Raw genomic sequence first — 19,966 nt, 5'->3', positions numbered from 1 at the left:
TTTTTGTGCATGTTCAGTTGTTTGGCAGGCAGCTTGCACAGGACTAAACAATCAGCAGATGGGTGCGGTATCCTGTTGCAACTGCAGCAGTTTGCTCCAGCTGAAGTGATTCAGTAGTGATGAACTGATCATGGGATTATATAAACTGAAAAAAAAAACACAACAGAAGATGCATCACAACGAATTTCAATCAAACTGGACTATCTATACCTATGGATGGCGATCAATCTCGTTTGTAATTCTCAGTCAAGAAGAGGACCCTCATTTCCCCCAGCTCGTTGTGAAAACGCTGCAGGGCAGCAGAGTGACACTGACACCAGACAACTGGTGACGGAACGGACGGACCCAACAAGCAAACAAAAAGGCAGCGCCAACGGAACGGAACCTTTCCTTCCTCCCAACAGCAGCTCGCCAATCCCGACGCGGATCGTGATCGCCCAAAACACCAGGCGGAATTCCCAATCCCCCGGCCTCCCCCTGGCCCCCACACACCGGCCTCAGGTCCTCGGCTCTTCCACTCTTCCTCCCCCGCTCCGCTCCGCTCCCCTCCCCGGCGCTCCCAGATCCGCCCGCGCCCATGGCGTCGCGCAGGCGGATGCTCCTCAAGGTCATCATCCTCGGCGACAGCGGGTGCGCCACGCGATCGATTCCACTTTTCCATCCCATCCCGCCCTTATTTTTTGTTCCCCGCGGCGCCGTTTTTCTGATCCCCTTTCTACGCCCGCGCTTCCTGGTAGGGTCGGCAAGACGTCGCTGATGAACCAGTAAGTTTCGCCTTGTCCCGCTGATCGACTTTGTCAGTCATTCCTTCATTCGGGGGCGTGATTCTGGTTCCTCTGCTCGCGCGCGCAGGTACGTCAACCGGAAGTTCAGCAACCAGTACAAGGCCACCATTGGCGCCGATTTCCTCACCAAGGAGGTCCAGATCGACGACCGCCTCTTCACATTGCAGGTCCCCTTGCTTCCCCTTGCAGTCAGCTTCCTCTTCGATTGGTTGGGGTTGTCTGGGATCCAGGAACCCAATACTGAATTTGGGGGTGAGCTCTGCGTCTGTCACTGTAGTTCCGGTGCCGAATTCTGACGCCTCGGTTCAGTCCTGTGCTCTGGGTGAGCTTGTTCACGATCCGGCCACCTCAAGTTTGAATTCTGAAACAACTACCGGCTTCCTTTGCTCATAACACCTTCACCGGGCTGCTGCATTGATTGATTGGGTACTTAGTCCGTACAGCAACATTCAGCCGCATTCATTAGCTTTTTTTAGCGTGTACTTCTCAACTACTCTGGGTGTGGGGTGGCTTGGTGGAGACGTTGAGTGATTCATAAGAGGCTGGGGGGGAAATGTCACAAGCGGGAATGGTGCTTCTGTCAACATCTAGTTACTTATATCAAATAACAAGGTTTCTAGATCGAATCCAAAGGCACACTGTGACATGCTGATTTCAGTTCACACTGCATAATGTAACTCCTCTTATAAGCTGCATGAGTGCTATGATATGACTGCATAAGAAATGAACTACATCCATGTGACTCTTGATTAGACTGCCTGCTTGCAAAGACATTGAAAAACAGAAGCGGAAGCAGTACTGGATCATATATGCATATGCTCGAGTTACAGCGTTGTGTGGATATGTTGATTCACTGTGAAGTTTCTGTTTGGGGTATCAATCATCACTTATTCAGCTAGCAAGGATAGAGCAGAGCTGTGCCTCATAGAGTGATAATTCTTTGTCAAGACTTTTGGGAGACATATTTCCTTTAAAAATATGTCCCAGCCATAATTCCTGTGTACTTATTATCACCCAGACTTCATGGATTGTCTACTGAGTTTGGCCAAGATAGTTTATATTTGTCTGGCTCAGCTCATAATGGATGGTCAGTTGGTGACGTAGAGCTGCTATCTATTTGTTACGCTCTTTTGAATTCTGACAAGTATTTGCTATGTCAAACATTTAGGTCAATACATGTCCGTACCATTACTGCTTGTAAAATTGGTTCTACGTTTTCTTTTCTTTTAATTCGTACTTGTCCCTGTAAATTCCCTTCTTGATGCGATAGCAGCTCTCCTGCCACTTTTTTAGCATTATAGTAGCTCCTCTGGCATTTAGCTCACCACAATTTGTTTCTCTGAAGCTTAGATATGGGATACGGCAGGACAGGAGCGGTTTCAGAGTCTTGGTGTGGCATTTTATCGGGGAGCTGACTGCTGTGTTCTTGTATACGATGTCAATGTTACCAAGTCATTTGAAAAGCTCAACAACTGGCGTGAGGAATTCCTAATTCAAGTAAGTAACCTGCTTACTGGTGGTCTAATTGTATTGCAGTTTATGTCGTAAAGCAATTGACTTATTGTTCATGCTACAGGCTAGTCCATCTGATCCAGAGAATTTCCCATTTGTTGTACTTGGTAACAAGATTGATGTTGATGGTGGTAATAGCCGGACTGTGAGTATTTCTCGTCTCTAGTTACTACTCACTCCTGCTTCCACCGAATTTATTCTGTATTGTTGTTAATTTTGTTTGATTTTTCCAGGTTTCCGAGAAAAAGGCTAAGGCATGGTGTGCTTCTAAGGGGAATATCCCCTATTTTGAGACGTCGGCTAAAGAAGGCTTCAACGTGGAAGCTGCTTTCGAGTGTATAGCGAGGAATGCTATCAAGAATGAGCCAGAAGAAGACATGTAAGTTTGAACTGTAGTAGCATATAGATATACTATACTAGGAAGGAAATATCCTTACTGGCAGAGGCAGCCCCCTGTAGTGCAACTTGAATGAATTTTTGCTGACTTGTGTAGGTATCTTCCTGATACAATTGATGTTGGGGGCGCTGGAAGGCAACAACGTTCATCAGGCTGTGAGTGCTAGAAGATATGGATGGAGCCGATTTCGGTCGGTTGATTTGTTTGGTTCTATAGGGTTTGTTGTTGGTCGGCTGTGTTCCCCCCATATATATAAAGTATATTTAGTTTGCGGGCCTGCTATTTGTGGATGGTCTACATCGGGGTGCTTATTGTTGACGCCCTTTTGTGGATGCAAAGGACATTCTTTTGTAACCGCTGCTGGTTGATGGTTGTTGTATCGGCGCTAGATGGTACAGTAGGGTTGGAGTACATTCTAGTCCTGTAATGCTTTTTATTGTCGAGGTGCATGCATGTATCCAAGGACTGATGTTTTCGCTAGTGTTGTTGTAAATGAAAACAGTCTGGTTTCTCCACTCACTGTGCCCAGTTTTTGACCATAGAGCCCAAACCTCTGTCTAGATGTGGTGGCTGCTTTCTTTCTAGCCGCTTGCGATGTGTGACTGCTTGGAATTTGTGCGACTAATGTGAATTCTTCAGTCCTCTGGATCCTGAAGGATAACGTGCGTGCATCCGCCGCAACCTGCTGCATCTGCCGCCACGTGCACTGTTGGGAAGCAGTTGCAGGCCCCCATACTAGCGGACGCACTCGACAGTCGTCGTCCCCGACCCCATCAGAGAGAATGGCCACAGCCTTATCTGAGCCAGCCAGAGCGCCGGCGTCCCACCGTTTGCAAACATGGACGTCTCACAGTTTGCCGCACTGGTGCTCGGTGCTCTCGTCTCCCTGCTCTTCCTCGCCACTAGGAGGAAGCTCTCCTCCGATGGCCGGCGTCGTCTGCCTCCGTCGCCGCCGGGGCTTCCCCTCCTCGGCTACCTGCCCCTCCTTGGCCCCCTGCCTCACCGTAAGCTCCAGGCCATGGCCGCCAAGCACGGCCCAGTAATGCTCCTGCGCCTGGGCCGCGTGCCCACCGTGGTGGCCTCCTCGGCGGCCGCGGCGCAGGAGGTCATGAAGACCCACGACCTGGCCTTCGCGAGCCGCCCTAGGGCGCGCATGGCCGAGCGCCTCGTCTACGGCCGCGACATGGCCTTCGCCCCCTACGGCGAGGGCTGGCGCCAGGCGCGCCGCGTCTGCGTGCTCCACCTCCTCAGCCAGCGCCGCGTCCACGCCTTCCGCCACGCGCGGGAGCAGGAGGCCGCCGCGATGGTCGCCCGCGTCCGCTGCGCCTCGCCGGGCGGCGTCAACGTCACCGCCCTCATCATCTCCTACACCAACGGCATCATCTCCCGCGCCGCGTTCGGCGACCAAGGGGGATTCGGGTTTGGCGACGGTGAGAAGCTCGCCGAGCTGTTCGCCGACTTCGAGGAGCTCCTCGGGACGGTCACCATCGGGGACTTCGTGCCATGGCTGGCGTGGGTCGACGCGCTCATGGGACTGGACGCCAAGGCGGCGCGCACGTCCGCGCAGATGGACGCCTTGCTCGAGCGGGTCATCGCGGACCACCGTCAGAGGCGCCGTGACGGCCGGCGAGAGGATGACGGCCACCGGGACTTCGTCGACGTCATGTTGGACGTGAACGATGAGGCAGACAAGAACGCCGCCGATGGATTCGTGTTTGACAACGTAGCCATCAAGGCCATTGTCCTGGTACGCACAGGTTCTTGTTATGAACGACTGCTAGATTATTAATTTGATGAGGACGATGAACTGCTTGCATGTAACATCTAACACCATCAAGCTCGATCGATCGGTATATATGTCCAGGACATGTTCGCCGCTGCCACCGACACGACCTACACCTCGTTGGTATGGGCCATGGCGGAGCTCATCAACCACCCACACGAGATGCGCCGGGTCCAGGACGAGATCCGCGCGGCCGTCGGCGGCGGCGACCACGTCACCGAGGACCACCTGCAGAAGCTGCGCTACCTCAGGTGCGTGATCAAGGAGACGTTCCGGCTGCGCACGCCGTTGCCGCTCCTCCTGCCCCGGGAGACGAGGGTGGACACCGAGCTGCTCGGCTACCACGTTCCGGCGCGCAGCCGCGTCATCGTCAACGCCTGGGCCATCGCACGGGACCCCGCGTCGTGGGATCGCGCCGACGAGTTCGTGCCGGAGCGGTTCGCCGGCGACGACCTGACGACGACGGACTACCTGCTCGGGCAGGATTTCCGGTTCGTGCCGTTCGGCGCCGGGAGGAGAGGCTGTCCTGGGGTCGGCTTCGCCGTGCCATCCATGGAGCTGGCGCTGGCGAGCCTGCTCTACCACTTCGACTGGGAGCTGCCGGCCGGCGGGCCTTCGAAGGTGGAGATGGACGAGCTGAACGGGCTATCGGTGCGGCTCAAGGCGACGCTGCTTTTGGTTGCTAAGCCATGGTCTCCTTAATTAGTATCACCATGCATGTCTTTGGATTTGTCGTCTTGATGGTAATATACTGTATATAAGATCATCACTGGCTTGTGATTTTATTTTGGTCGTGTAACAATAGTACTCCTGGTAGGATGCATAACATAGATCTCTAGCTTTTTTGAATCTCATTTGCATGCAAGTGTGCCCAATGGTTTGTTCCAACTTCCAAGTGCAATTTGAGTAGTTTCGTTGGGTGAAGCGAAAGTAACTACCAAAGGGAAATCACCTGCCAACAATTGTTGATAAGATTGTCTCATCTGAAGAAAATGACTAGACAAATACTGTACACCATTAAACATATACTAGTCTCTTTTAATTTATAACCCCTCAGCTATGAGTTGAGTCAAGTTTTCAACAATTACAAAATTGTTCCCTTTTCAACCTACAACTATCAAAACCATTGGCTTTCCAAAAAAAAAATACATTGGACCAATCTATAGTGTGGTCACATCAATAATGACTAAGCATTATATCTACTAGCCTACCAACCCGTGCTTCCGCACGGACTAATCAAAATTAATATAAAGTTAAGTCTTATAGTTTATTGCAATAGATTTCATTTTATATCACACCTCCATGTGTGTTTGATATATATTTAATTGAACCATTTATTTGTGAATTGATATTTTTATCTCTTCTATTACACATGAATATATGGTGACACATATCGTGGATAGTATTTGTATATAAACAATACATAAATAATATACTAATAATGATAGAAGTATTAATTTAGAATTTATATTGGTGCATTTTAATACTTTGTTATAATTTATATGCAGATTCAGGGGTTATTTGTATTTTTTATAATGACATAGGTGGGTAATTTATACAAAAATAGGAGGGTTACATTAGATTTTTAATAATAGCAGATGTGGGTAATTTAGATACATTTTTATGGGTTAATTTAGTCTGTTTTCATAATAGCAGAGGTGAGTAATTTATTAGGAAAGATAATAGATTCAATGACTATTATGATCAGAGTTGTTGGATTGATGGTCAGATGTTTCTAATTTTTGTAAGAATTTCTAGAATTTTTTTAATTTTTTTATAGTATCCACTTAGAATTCTAAGTGGCTTCACGTGAAGTATTCAAAGGAACCTCAATTAGTAATAGTAAGAACTGATGGACTAGCATAGGACGACAGCACTGATGGACCCTAGATGGCCGAGCAGAACAAACTGATGCCGTCGGACAGGACACGCAACATCTCGTGCAGACGTGCACGATGCGCCTTGTGTTCACAGGAGGGGATATGATGGGCAAAGGAGGCGGACCAGCGGGTGCTGGCTAGTGGCGAGCCCGTATTGACCGTCGTGTGCGTCGTGAACTCGTGGTGCTCAAGATCAGGGGTTGTAAGAGATCTTAATTTTTAGCTTAGATAATCTAAGAACTAGATTCTAAAAGAATCGAGTTCTAATCTTATTCAATTTTAAACTAAAAATCAGGCGGAAAGTGTCGGCACTCTGCTACTTGCTCTGATTTGGGAGGGGCACATGGTTGATGACATGGAAGCAAGGAAACAGGTGGCACGCTCGATCGTCTTCATTACGCTTTACTTTTCACCATTTCTTTGTTTCCACTACTAGTGAATACCAAACCAAAAAAAGACACCCGATGAGCTCTGTCTGGCTGAAAATAAGAAAGGACGAAGACAACTTGCATTGGTATCTCTTACCCATCAAATAGCGATGATGTTCTTTCCTAACTCTCATGCCATGCCGTCCTGCCCTACACTAGCTGCTAGCAGAAATGAGCCTAGCTATAGGCAGGCATCTCTCTTACGGCTCACGCCGGCCAGTCGCCTAAAGACAAATGGAAAATGCCAACTGATTGTTAGTGGTATCATTTAGTAAATGAAGGCAACATCACTAGCTAGCAGCACTGATAGATGTGCTGTCGGAAGTGTAGCTCCGTGCACTGTCACTGTAGACATGAGGTGAGCCTTTTCCAAAACCGTCGCCACCAGAACAAACAAACTCGTCCATTCTCATCCAATGAACTATAGTATGGGTACAAGTTGTGATCATATTGCATACTACCTAAGAGCATCTCCAACAACTACAATTAGTTGCTAGCCTTCGTATCTTCATGTCATATCATTTTCATATTATCTAGATAAGCATGAGAAATAACGATCTATCCAACAAAAACTTTAACACATTGTTCAAAGTTGTTGTAGGTCTCATGTGATAGATAGAGAAGATAGGCGTGCGTGGGTGGCCTCATAAGTCATGATAACCTTAAAATATGCAGAGTAACTCTTGATTAAAAGCTAGATTTTTCTCTCCCCTCCTTTACCCTTTCTACTTTATCAAAAAGCCGATATATGGATGCAAATAACTGATGTGGGACATCTAGCTGCATCTCCCGCAGCCTAGTGAACCATGTGACATAAAAAACACTTCTTTATACTAGATGGGTATGTGTGTGTGTGTGTGTGTGTATATATATATATATATATATATATATATATATATATATATATATATATATATATATAAAGCAAGCATCAAGCATGATCACTAATTTGTGGGACAAAAAACAGAAATTCAGTGGGCAAGTGCCCAAAGCTCAACAGGCTTGACGGCTGACTCAGACTCTTTTATTTTTTCTATGCATGCTAGCTGTCCCAGCAGAGCTATTTGGGCAGTTAATCTCAAGGTGAAGGTCCATGCATGAACCAATAAGTCTGGCTAATCCTGATTATTAGTTATGTTTAGTTAAAGTTTGACGATCTAATAACATTGCTATGAAACCAAAATGATCACAACCTCTCATCTCATGAGCATCTCACTGCACAGAACCGTCGTCACTGCAAACAAACTAGTGAGATCTTTGCCTAGGAAGTCAAAATGGCCACAACCTCATCTAATTAGCTTGCGTCGTCGCCACCACAAACAAACAACCTAAAAAGCCAAAATGGTCACAACAACAAACAGTTGCGAGATGTGATCACGCTGCATGCCTCAGAGCGTTACTAACACAATTCAATTAGATAGATAGATATGCTAGACCTCTTATTTTATCTCATTGCCGTTCTAGTTAGAGAAAAAAGAAAGATGACGACGCCTCCAACAGAAAAACTTGGCACATAGTCCAAAGTTACGATCTTCAGTTGTGGCGTTTCTTTTGGCTCTTGTTGTGTCTGTTTTCAGAGTTGAGTTGAATCCAGTCTTTTTGGGCTTAGCTTTCATAAAAGAAATGTGGGCTGAGTCCCCGGAACTGCGCTGTGACTTGTCTTTTAATTGCAGGCATGAGCCCTAATATTCTCAAAAGTAATTCAAAATATTATTATAAGAAAATCGTTTCAATATTGATACGGTCTCAAAAACAACTTTAGCCGCTATTTTTTTACTATAAATAATTTATAAAGTATAGTTAATACATACTTTTACGAAACTACATTTTAAGATAAATCTATTTACATCACTTTTGTATTTTCAAACTCAATAAAAAAATTATTTATAGTTAAATTTAAAATATTTAACTTTAGATAAATTCAAAACAACTTTCTCTACCAACATAGAGAGAGTACGTATCATCATTGATAGCCTTGAAATCCGCTAAAGAGGTGGCACGCTATAAATGGATGATGCGTTGAACGGAGGGCAGGGCAGTGCAGTGCAAACATGGACGACGTCTCGCCGTTTGCTGCCCTGCTTTTCGTTGCTCTCCTCTCCCTGCTCCTCCTCTTCAGCAGGAAGGGGAAGGGTGGTGGTTCTCCGTCCAGCGGGGATGGCCGGCGACTGCCTCCATCGCCGCCGGGGCTTCCCCTCCTCGGCCACCTGCCCCTTCTTGGCTCCCTACCGCATCGTAAGCTCCAAGCGATGGCCGCCAAGCACGGCCCGGTCATGCTCCTGCACATGGGCCGCGTGCCCACCGTGGTGGCCTCCTCGGCGGCCGCGGCGCAGGAGGTCATGAAGACCCACGACCTGGCCTTCGCGAGCCGCCCAAGGGTGCGCATGGCGGAGCGCCTCCTCTCCGACTACGACATGGCCTTCGCCCCCTACGGCGAGCTCTGGCGCCAGTCGCGCCGCGTCAGCGTGCTCCACCTCCTCAGCCAGCGCCGCGTCCGCTCCTTCCGGCACATCCGGGAGCAGGAGGCCGCCGCCATGGCCGGGCGCGTCCGCCGCGCTGCCGCCGCCGTGAACCTCAACGCCGTCTTCATCTCCTACACCAACGGCGTCATCTCCCGAGCCGTGTTCGGCGACGACGGGAGCTACGAGCTCGACGGCGGCGAGAAGCTCGCGAAGCTGTTCAGCGACTTCGAGGAGCTGCTCGGGATGGCGACCCTGGGGGAGTTCGTGCCGTGGCTGGCGTGGGTCGACACGCTCATGGGGCTGGAGGCCAAGGCGAAGCGCACGTCCGAGGCGATGGGCGCCTTGCTGGAGCGGGTCATCGCCGATCACCGGCGGAGGCGCCGTGGCCGCCGGCGGGAGGGAGACAGCCACCGGGACTTTGTGGACGTGCTGCTGGACGTGAACGAAGCGGAGGAGCACGCCGGCGCCGGCGCCGGCGGTGGAGTCCCGTTTGACAACGAAGCCATCAAGGCCATGATCCTGGTACGTGACGAGTGAGTGATCCTTCAATTCAATTCCTTGTGCCAGAAACGATCATCTCTGGATTGTACATACTCCGATCGATCCAGCTCATGTTCACCGCCGCCACCGACACGACCTACACCACGATGGTATGGGCCATGGCGGAGCTCATCAACCACCCGCACGAGATGCGCCGGGTCCAGGACGAGATCCGCGCGGCCGTCGGCGGCGGCGACCACGTCGCCGAGGAGCACCTGGAGAAGCTGCGCTACCTCAAGCACGTGATCAAGGAGACGCTCCGGCTGCACGCGCCGCTGCCGCTGCTGCTGCCCCACGCGACGACGGAGGACACCCAGCTGCTCGGCTACCGTGTTCCGGCGCGCACCCGGGTCATCGTGAACGCCTGGGCCATCGCGCGCGACCCCGCCGCGTGGGAGCGCGCGGACGAGTTCGTGCCGGAGCGGTTCGCCGGCGACGACCTGACGACGGACTACATGATGTCCGCGCAGGACTTCAGGTTCGTGCCGTTCGGCGGCGGGAGGCGAGGGTGCCCCGGGGTCGGGTTCGCCGTGCCGTCCATGGAGCTGGCGCTGGCGAGCCTGCTCTACCACTTCGACTGGGAGCTGCCGGCCGGCGGGCCGTCCAAGCTGGAGATGGACGAGATGAACGGGCTGTCCGTGCGGCTCAAGGCGACGCTGCATTTGGTTGCTAAGCCATGGTCTCCCTGATCGAGTGCATACGATGCGCATGGCAAGCTCATCAGTGATCAGTACTCTGGTCTCGTTCTCTCTATCAATAACCATATATGCATAACAGCCAGCTTCGATCGACGGCTAGCTGATGATGGCTTTCTAGTCTATCTATATAGCTCGATCGCTACTTGTAAGATGATGATGCTACGCACAACGTACGTATCAATTATCAATATATAATCAGTAATGGACGATCATATCATACGTGGACCGCGAACCCATTGCTATGGTTAAATTGTCTCCTGTTCTTTCGGATCTGGATGGTCATTATTTCAGCCACGCACCTTAGGCGGCATAGCAGACTTTTGTCAGCATCCCTGTGATTTGTGAACAAGCTGTTCAATGCTTGCCACTACTGCATAAAAGGTTTGTAAGAGCGGGTGAAATAGTATTTTTAGGGGCAGACGCCGCATCCGCCCCTGCTTTTCGTACTTAAAAATTAAATGTGAATTACGTTACAGGTTCTTTTCTAGGGTGCTGCACCGCTTTTATGTTGCATGTCATTCACTTTTGGGACCTGGGTCGTGTTTGGTTAGACGTCAAATCAAAATTACACAAAAAGACGAATGACCGCATGGAGTACTAAATGAGGTCTATTTGTAAAAAATTTTCAGAGATGGGTATAACTTTTCGAGACCAATCTAATGACGATAATTAATTAATGGTTTGCTACAGTGATGCTACAGTAACCAACCTCTACTCGTGCGGTCAAAGGCCTCATTAGATTTGTCTCGCGATTTACACGGGGGTTGTGGAGGTGATATTATAATTAGACTTTATTTAATACTTCTAATTAGTGGTCAAAGGTGGAAAAAGTTCCATCAATTCCTAACCAAACACGGCGCTATTGTTTGTTTGTTGCATGCACGTCATCACGGTACATGTTCTTTCCTAGGATGTTGTGCCGCCTTTATGTTGCATGTCGTCCACTTTTATAGGCCCTCTTATTTGTATGTTGCATGCATGTCATCATGTTACATGTTCTTTTCTAGGGTGCTGCACCGTCATTATTTTTCATATCAGTCACTTTTATGGCCGTGTTGTTTGTATGTTGCATGTCATTCACTTTTATGGGCCCTGTTGTTTGTTTGTTGCATGCACGTCATCACATTACAGGTTCTTTCCTAGGGTGTGTTTAGATCCCCAAACTCCTCCAAACTTTCCATCACATCGAAATCACATCGAAACATTAAATATAGCAAGCGACCCATGCATGGAGTACTAAATGTAGGTAAATAAAAAAACTAATTGCATAGTTTTGATGTAAGTTGCGAGACGAATATTTTGAGCCTAGTTAGGTCATGGTAGGACAATATTTACCACAAGCAAACGAAAAGTGCTACAGTGTGCTACAATGTTTTTTCAGCGCTACAATATTTTCCATGGGAACTAAACACAGCCCTAGGGTGCTTCACCGTCTTTCTGTTGCATGTCATTCACTTTTATGGGCCTGTTGTTTGTATATTGCATGCACGTCATCATGTTACAGGTTCTTTCCTAGGGTGCTGCATCGCCTTTATTTTGCATGTCATTCACTTTTATGGCCCTGTTGTTTGTATGTTGCATGTCATTCACTTTTATGGCCCTGTTGTTTGTATGTTGCATGTCATTCACTTTTATGGGCCCTGTTGTTTGTATGTTGCATGTATATCGTCACATTACATGTTCTTTCCTAGGGTGCTGCATCGCGATTGTAATAAAAAAGCACATAGGAAATAGTGGATGCCTTTACACGCCGCGCGCACCGTTTGTGAAAATTTCCCACCATTGCGTCCTTGTTTAAATGCTTGTTGACCCATACCAACCAGACTCGCCGGGAGGGGTACGCCAAAAAAAGGGCCCCAACAAAAGGTGCATTCATTGGTGGGTGCGTGTGCTAGCGCTTTTGGTTCATGGTGCCACATCCATCTGTCTTTCTGGCTAAGACCCCATCTGGGCAACCATGGGTGGCACGATCCGATGGCTCCAGGACCATGGGCCGCTACCTCCCGTTGCACAAACATATCCAGTAATCTTACAGAAAGAGGAAGATTAATTTTACATTACCTGATTGATGATTTTTTTTTGCTGCACTTGATGATAGTTTATCACTAGCATCTTGTGTGCCTAAAGCAGCTAACGTAAAAACCATCTCGTGCTCTGGATTATTATTGGCTTCGTTCTATGTAATAGTTCTCAAGTTGTTCGCTATGCCCTGGATACATTTACCAAGTTTTTTCTTGCTAAAGTATCAGACAGAGTTACATTTGTCTAAGATAATGTTTTCCACCTTCGTCTTTGAATGCCGGGTAAAGAATTAGCACGGAGGAAGAAAATTGCATTGATGAAATAGAAGAAGAAAAATAAGCATGCCAAAGTAAGCCATGCCAGGGCTGATGTGGTGGAATCACTGTCAGACAGTAAAGATTATGCAACGCCGAAGAAGGAGGAGAAGAAGAAGGAGGAGCAGAAGGAGGAGGAGCAGAAGAAAGAGGAGGAGGAGGAGGAGGAGGAGGAGAAGAAGAAGAAGGAGGAGGAGGAGAAGAAGAAGAAGACGAAGGAGAAGAAGAAGAAGGAAGCTAATGGAAAGTAGTAGTTCTGTCAAGGTATATGAGAGTTCAGTAGTAATGATGTTGGAGCATCTAAGCTGAAGAAGAAGAATAAAAGGAAGGTAAAAGGAGGGAAGAGCTATGCTGGAATTAATGACGCAGAAGAAATTCTGTACGAAAATAAAATTTGAGGAAACTCAAAGTGGTAAGATTGCTTATTGGGTGTAGAAAGTTTTTTTAACCAATTTATGACTTTGATATCTTCTCGATGTTCATAAAACAGTTTTATGTAGTGATATCGTGCAATATATTATGTATATAGTTCTTTCTCCAATTAATTTTACTTAACATCTAATATGCATGTATTTTATGCAGCTAATGTCAACCAACTTGCAACACAGAGTAAAGATATGGATAATGACGGGCCTGAGAAACCAAAGAGGAGACAGAAAAGTAAGCCTAGTATGGCTTTATATATATATTTCCTAATTAAAGTTGTTCTGAAGTATCAGTTAACTGTGTTGCATAAATTTATATTTATACTTTTTGGGGCATATCCGTTTATTGAATGCAGAGGAACTTAAAAGGTCCGGTAAGACCAAGACAAATAAGCATGCATCAAGCAAAGACAACAACATGGAGAAGCATGTTGAAGTTGATACCACAAATGCTGATGAGATTCCATTGGTTGATGAAGACTGTTCCAGAGAAGTGAAAAGTAATATGTTTCTTTTGAGTTTTGATCTTTGAGATACCATTTTTCTAGTCTTCATGAAGTTTGTTTAATGGTTTGATCATTAAAATGTAACATATCCAATGAACTCCAAAAGCAATCGACATCAATGTAATCTCCAACGTAATCTCCAAAAGCAAATTTGATGACTATATCTATAGTGATATTATAATTTAGGAACCAGTCAATTTATAATTCATCAAAGTACTTCTAGAGACAAATCTACTCACAGGGATATAAATTTCAAAGTAACTCAAACACCTTGTGATGGTGTGGGGAGTAGAAAGACTATATATGTGATTGTACTATTGTATAATTTTAATTTTAATTCCTCTTAGGATGACACACGAAATTCATTTTAGCAGCCAATTTGTATAGAAAACTGACCTATGAATCCAAATATTTTATTAGTCTATCTAGTTGATTCCTGCAATGCAATAGGTTTTAAAGTCTGCCTTATATGTTGCAGTCTTGCAGACCTGCGGGTTTCTTATTAATTGATGTTTCGCACCTATAAATTTCTCATTTTCTACTCTCCTTTCATGTTGGGATTTGCAATTTGATGCACCAAAGTATTAAAATCGTATATGTGATATCTTGACATAATGGATCTTGGAGAGGCGTCGGGAGGCGTTTCATTTATCTATGATTCGTTGGCCAAACGTGAGGGAAGTATTGAGAGGCGTCAATAAAGAGGCGTCGGGAGGCGTTAGATGTGTTTATGGTCGGTGGGCTCATATATGTCGTAGTGCCTTCCAACGCCTCCCAATGCCTTCAAAGTTAAGAGGATTATAAATTCATGGCAATTCCTTTTCCGTAGTGTTTTTCAATCAAGGGTATCATAATAAATTTACAATTATACAAAAAATATTTTGAATAGTATAGTTAGGGTGTATGATTTAACTACTATAGTGAGATGAATATTTGTCTTAAAGAAAAAGATCATCATATTCATCTTGTTAGGGTTCGCCGGTGCGGCGATTCGCACCTCCCTGTCGCCCTCGTCCTCGCCGGCGGCTGACCACCTGGATCTTGACGGCAACCCCGCCGCGCCCCTCACCATCTGCATAATTGGCGCCGACGGCTTCATCGGCTCACACCTCTGCGAGAAGCTCATGGTCGAGACACACCATGTCGTCCTTGCCGTCGACATCTACTACGATAAGATCCGCCACCTCATCGATCCCACGCCACCGCACCTCGCCTGCAGACAGGCGGCGGATGTCCCGTTGGCGTTCTGTGTCAACGAACTCAACATCACGCAGTACATGCGCGCCGGCCCCGGTGCACGGATGACCCCTCTGGTCATCGACCTGCCTCGCGGTCAAGACCCCTTGGACCACGTTCTCCCCATCGCGTGACCAGGTGAGTTTGCAGTTTTCTCAGTGGTCTCTCAAGGACTTGTTTATCTGATTTGCTCCTCTTCTGATTATGAATGAAAGCTCATTGTTTCTAACACTTTTGTAGTTTTGAATTTTAATTTTGAATGTCCTGCAAGAAATAAGTTAAATAGTTGATATATGGTATGTTCAGTAGATCATAATATCATACTGATGACGACAGAATTCAGATACTGAATTTTGCATTCTTTGTAACACATCTAATCATACAATCAAATTCTTAGGTACTTATTTTTAGTTAACTATATACCAATTGTTCTTGAGGAAATGGTAACTTTGCTTAGGAGTAATCTGAAACAGTATTTAGAAATTTCAGTTGTTTCACTTGTCAGCCAACTGTGGTAATCTTTCTACTGATTGTTTCTCTCTCTTTTTCAGCTGCATGGAAACTTTTTTTTTGCAATTAAAATATGTATGATAGATTATGGAACTGCTAAACGGTAACATCATCCATGACATTCTGCCAAACTGATATTGTTAACTTTGATAATCTAGTTGTTGCGGACACGCGACACCCAGAGGTGAATGCAGTCGTACCCGTACCGTAGAGGCATCTGAAAGCAGGACTACGGACAACAACTTGGTGATTCATCTCTCCGGATGCAATGACATGAGAATTGACTGTCGTTTCTTCATTGGGATAGTTTCAGAAGACTCGGAACTCTAGTGTTTTCTTCTATTTTGGTTGGAGGCATTATCCTGACGGGAAGCACTTTGTTTTAGCCTTTCGGTTTCAGCTACAGTTACCATCTTCATCTCTATTGTCGTCTGGATGGGATAATGGTTTTTGCAGTGACATTGGTTGCAGCTACCATTTTCATCTCTGTTGAGTAATAACAATAATTGATGTTGCTGGTTTATTCTGTAGTCTGTACTTGCTCCTGAATCCGGACATACCTGATATTTTAGCCAATGTTTTCTGAACTATAGCTTTGAGTCGTGAACTCATATGTCTATATCATTTGTTTACTGATGAAGGGTCTGCACTGAACTTTTCTAGTCACCATCTCGTTTTGTGCTTCTTTTAAGAAAAACATCTCGTTTTGTGTCATGAACTGAATGCAACATTATGAGGTCATGCCGGCAACATTTTCAGAAGATTATTCCTTTCTTTATTCTTTTGAGAAGCAGGACTGCCTATAGACACCCCTGTTGTAAATCGCTCCTTGCACTAGTAGAACCACTCATAAAAACTGATGAACATAGGCGCGTTCTTACTGAACTTCTAGCTGGGTATGGCTGTTGAGCTGCTGGATGCTCTCAGTTTTCATACCCATTCATGTGCAGACCTCGCGGGTTCATGTCTGTGTAACCCCGAACCAAAGATATCTGCAAAATGCTACCATTGTTTTCTTGATTACGGTATTAGGTACTAGAACAACAGCAGAGCGCCAGAGCTCGTGAGATGGCAAAAACAATATTTGAGACAGCAGCAAACAATCTGTGCAAACAAGGATGGATGCACGCAGCTGAATGTTTCACACTGGATAAGCATGATAGACCGATAGTTGTTCACTTATAAGGTACTATCTTACAGACTGAGATACATGACGGCTGTAGTCACAAGACATGCACGCCAGTAGTGTTAACAGAAATAACTAAGTTACCATGTCAGCATAGCTCGACATACCCTATTACCACCGGCAACATGATTTGTTCAAGGAGCTGTTGTAGTTTCTCTCACCAGCGCAAACTTTGCAAGTGGCCAGAAAGCTGAAGGAATGACCCAACTCCATCGCAGATTCTCATATGTGCAAATCTTGTTTCATGTGCAGATTCTCATATGTGCAAATCTTGTTTCATGTGCAAACAAACATAATACTTTGTTCAACAGAGGAGAAATCAATTGTATCTTCAAAAGTCCCAAGGCTGTAACACAGCAGGATCCAGATCCATTCTACTTGTTTCTTCTAATAAAAAATTCACAAGGTTGTGAAATTACCTTGAGCATTTTCATATTCAAATATTCAGCCATGTCATAGTTCTTGACAACTCGGAAGAGAGTAGTGATAATGTCAGTAGGAGAGTATCCCAAATCATAAATTGCTTTAGTGCAGAGCAGGCCTCGTCAAACTTTCCATCAAGCACATTTTTTCACCATGTTCTTGACATGCAAGGGATGTGGTTGATCGCATACCTGGGAGCAGTACAGTGTTACTATCAATTGAACGAATATTGAACATGCAGAACAGGATGAGTATTAACCATGAACATGTGCCTGCAGCCTGCGTAGCGCGGTGGTGCCCCTGCGGCCTGCGCGCTGCGCGGCGTGGGCGCGCCGCGCACGGCAGGTGGCTGGCGCGGCTGGAGCCTGCTACCCGGCTGGCCCCTGTGGCTGCGAGCCTGCCGGCCTGCGCGAGCCGCGAACTCTGGGCCGGTCCGCGCGGGGAGGGGGGCGGCGAGCCCCAGGTCGACGAGCGCAGGCGGCCGACGGCGAGCCACAAAGCGGCGACGGGGCAAACAGGCGGGGGTAACCGGCAGGCAGGAGGACAAGGGCGCGGCGAAAGGCAACGACGGGGGTGAGGGCGACGGCGCCGCGGTGAGGGCGGCACGGCGCGGCAGAGCCGGCGTCGAGGGAGAGGGCAAGGACGACGCGGAGGTGGCGATGGGGAGAGGGGCAGAGGCGACGGCGTGGCGGACGCGGAGGTGGTGGGGATAGTGGGGATTGAGGTATCCTAATTACTATTCTATCCTTCAATAATTAAAATTAATATTATGGGTAGGTGTTGAGGGGTATTGGAAAACGTTAGGAGTCATTCCAAGTATTGTAAAAGGGCTCACAAAAGAGACCTGGCTTGAAGGTTTTGCAGGAAAGAATAGATGAGTTTATAGTTGCTCATGAAGAACAACAGGAGAAGGTGAGTATAATATCATCTGACAGAGAAAAGTACACCGTTATTGCCGAGTAACAAGTTTCTTCCCCAAACTTAATTTTGAAGTATATGTGTCAGCACATACTCAAACAAATATTATGATACTTATAACAAATTTCTTCCAATATTCCCTAAGTTGATGTGTTTCCAGTCATAATGCCAACATCTGCTTTGCAATATGTTTAACATAGTGGTAGACTGCTTATGAATGATGGATGGAACCACACTTTTGCTACCCCCAAAATGTACAATTTATTTGCTTCCTGACCTATTTGATTGTTTCAGGAGAGGAAAGAAAGGGAAGCTCGTGCGGCAGAAGATGGATGGACAGTTGTGGTGCATCACAAGGGTCGGAAAGAGACCACAGATACTGAAAGTGGAACAGCTGTTTGCTCTGTATCTCTTGTTGCAATGCAAGAGAAAATGGCTAAAAAGAAACCCAAGGAAGTTTATATGAACTTCTACATATTTCAGAAACGAGAAGCCCACCTAAGTGGTACGTCGTCACTTCTTAACATGACTATACTCATTTTTTAACTACTCAGTGGTTACGACACATGATGGAACCAAGATTATGTTCTAGGCACAGCATGAAATTGTTTGCTATTACAATATGGGTACCTTTCAGCTTGGAATTATCTGTTCTTGTTTTGGGGAATATAAGAAGTTTACCATTTTTCGTCTTCAGTTTGGTTAGAATCACGAATCAAGATTCATTTTGTCTTATAGCTTGGACTTTGTCAAATGAAAAGTTTATTCACTTTTTACATGCACGTGGTGTAATTAAGGGCTTGTTTAGTTCCCAAATTTTTTCCTACACTACAGTAACTTCGAACGTTTGACCACTAATTAGAAGTATTAAATGTGGATAACTGACAAAACACATTCCATAACCCCCAGGTAAAATCGCGAAACGAATCTAATGAACCTAATTATGCAATAATTAGACAATGTTGTGCTACAAGCCTACAGTAAACAATATCTAATGATGGATTAATTAGGTTTAATAGATTGCCTCGCGATTTCCCGTTCATCCGTGTAATTAGTTTTATAATTAGTCTATATTTAAATACTCCTAATTAGTGTTGTAAAAGTTTGTCAAAAAAATTTTGCCCAATAAGAGGCCCTAGCTGGTTAAGAAACCCCAAACCAGCTACTAGTTTTTTTTGTTTTTGGTTGGGTGGGCAGCATCTACCCAAACCAGCTACTAGTTTTTGTTTTTGTCAAACCGCATGATAGGTCGAGGCAACATACAACGTTGCGTTTCTTGTGCAGAACTGGCAATGTTGCAGAGTAAGTTTGAGCATGACAGGAAAATGATACAGGAGCTTAGGGCTCAAGGAAATTCAAGCCTTACTAATTCTGCTCAAACCGCACAGATGGCCGAAGGGTTGGTTGCTGTGGTCAGTGGCCACTCGTTGCTCACAAATAATTTTGTTTCGCTGGACGTTGTGTAGCATGTATGATGGTTCTTAAACTGATACGATGTCAGCTGTACTCTATGTTACTTGCATTTGCTGCGCCAGTACATATTGCTTGAATCAAAGCTATGATCTGGTACATGGAGGTGGGGGCGCAGTGGCCCACTGCAAAATTGGCTCTTGGTTCTTGGTAGTCAAGCACACCAGGAAAAGATCCGCCGTGCTTTGAGGCCAGCCTCCCGAGTCCTGAACTGGTTGCCTATTGTATTGTTTCTACCCCCACCTTGGCATTGACTAAACCTAAAACTGTGAAACCAAATCGCCACATGCCACACATATGTAAATCCCAGCAGAAATCTCAATTCTGTCACGAAATTTTGATGCTTGACAACATTCTTGATTCCAAGTAACTAGACATACAGCCCGCGCATTTGCGCGGCTAGCATTAAAAATTTAAAAATTCGCATGTCGTTGTATCCTTACTTAAATACTATAGTATTTTTTTTACCAT

The 19,966-nt window shown here is 46.1% G+C and overlaps 3 protein-coding genes, 1 long non-coding RNA gene and 1 pseudogene across 4 annotated transcripts; 4 read left to right on the top strand and 1 right to left on the bottom strand.

Annotated features, from left to right (window-relative positions):
* The first annotated feature begins 401 nt into the window (after positions 1 to 401).
* Positions 402 to 3,209, top strand: LOC120673628 (ras-related protein Rab7). Its single transcript, XM_039954573.1, has 7 exons — positions 402 to 630; positions 738 to 764; positions 853 to 952; positions 2,136 to 2,282; positions 2,362 to 2,442; positions 2,531 to 2,676; positions 2,791 to 3,209. Exons 1-7 carry the CDS (start codon positions 578 to 580, stop codon positions 2,858 to 2,860), a joined length of 624 nt encoding a protein of 207 aa, XP_039810507.1. The 5' UTR covers positions 402 to 577; the 3' UTR covers positions 2,861 to 3,209.
* A 255-nt stretch (positions 3,210 to 3,464) lies between these two features.
* On the top strand, positions 3,465 to 5,352 carry LOC120673627 (cytochrome P450 71A1-like). The gene is made up of 2 exons (XM_039954572.1): positions 3,465 to 4,441; positions 4,559 to 5,352. Exons 1-2 carry the CDS (start codon positions 3,533 to 3,535, stop codon positions 5,177 to 5,179), a joined length of 1,530 nt encoding a protein of 509 aa, XP_039810506.1. The 5' UTR covers positions 3,465 to 3,532; the 3' UTR covers positions 5,180 to 5,352.
* Positions 5,353 to 8,824: 3,472 nt separating this feature from the next.
* On the top strand, positions 8,825 to 10,727 carry LOC120676070 (cytochrome P450 71A1-like). Its single transcript, XM_039957290.1, has 2 exons — positions 8,825 to 9,769; positions 9,856 to 10,727. Exons 1-2 carry the CDS (start codon positions 8,837 to 8,839, stop codon positions 10,474 to 10,476), a joined length of 1,554 nt encoding a protein of 517 aa, XP_039813224.1. The 5' UTR covers positions 8,825 to 8,836; the 3' UTR covers positions 10,477 to 10,727.
* Positions 10,728 to 13,181: 2,454 nt separating this feature from the next.
* Positions 13,182 to 19,394, top strand: LOC120672826 (annotated as a pseudogene).
* Positions 16,582 to 17,833, bottom strand: LOC120676071. Its single transcript, XR_005675639.1, has 3 exons — positions 17,367 to 17,833; positions 17,104 to 17,298; positions 16,582 to 16,954 (listed from the first exon to the last, which is right to left on the bottom strand). It is a non-coding gene; the product is annotated as an uncharacterized LOC120676071 (long non-coding RNA).
* Positions 19,395 to 19,966: the final 572 nt, after the last annotated feature.

This window comes from Panicum virgatum, chromosome 5N (genome assembly GCF_016808335.1).
Source record: "Panicum virgatum strain AP13 chromosome 5N, P.virgatum_v5, whole genome shotgun sequence".
Lineage (NCBI taxonomy): Eukaryota > Viridiplantae > Streptophyta > Magnoliopsida > Poales > Poaceae > Panicum > Panicum virgatum.
Note: the sequence above shows the minus strand (reverse complement) of the source record. Positions and strands in the feature narration are given on the sequence as shown.

What these genes read in the sequence shown, in the direction of transcription:
- LOC120673628 (XM_039954573.1), top strand. Translation starts at nt 578, where the DNA reads ATGGCGTCGCGCAGGCGGATGCTCCTCAAGGTCATCATCCTCGGCGAC. An exon ending in GTGAGGAATTCCTAATTCAA is followed by an intron (nt 2,283 to 2,361) that starts GTAAGTAACCTG and finishes TTCATGCTACAG; the next exon opens with GCTAGTCCATCTGATCCAGA. An exon ending in AATGAGCCAGAAGAAGACAT is followed by an intron (nt 2,677 to 2,790) that starts GTAAGTTTGAAC and finishes TGACTTGTGTAG; the next exon opens with GTATCTTCCTGATACAATTG.
- LOC120673627 (XM_039954572.1), top strand. Translation starts at nt 3,533, where the DNA reads ATGGACGTCTCACAGTTTGCCGCACTGGTGCTCGGTGCTCTCGTCTCC. An exon ending in CCATCAAGGCCATTGTCCTG is followed by an intron (nt 4,442 to 4,558) that starts GTACGCACAGGT and finishes ATATATGTCCAG; the next exon opens with GACATGTTCGCCGCTGCCAC.
- LOC120676070 (XM_039957290.1), top strand. Translation starts at nt 8,837, where the DNA reads ATGGACGACGTCTCGCCGTTTGCTGCCCTGCTTTTCGTTGCTCTCCTC. An exon ending in CCATCAAGGCCATGATCCTG is followed by an intron (nt 9,770 to 9,855) that starts GTACGTGACGAG and finishes CGATCGATCCAG; the next exon opens with CTCATGTTCACCGCCGCCAC.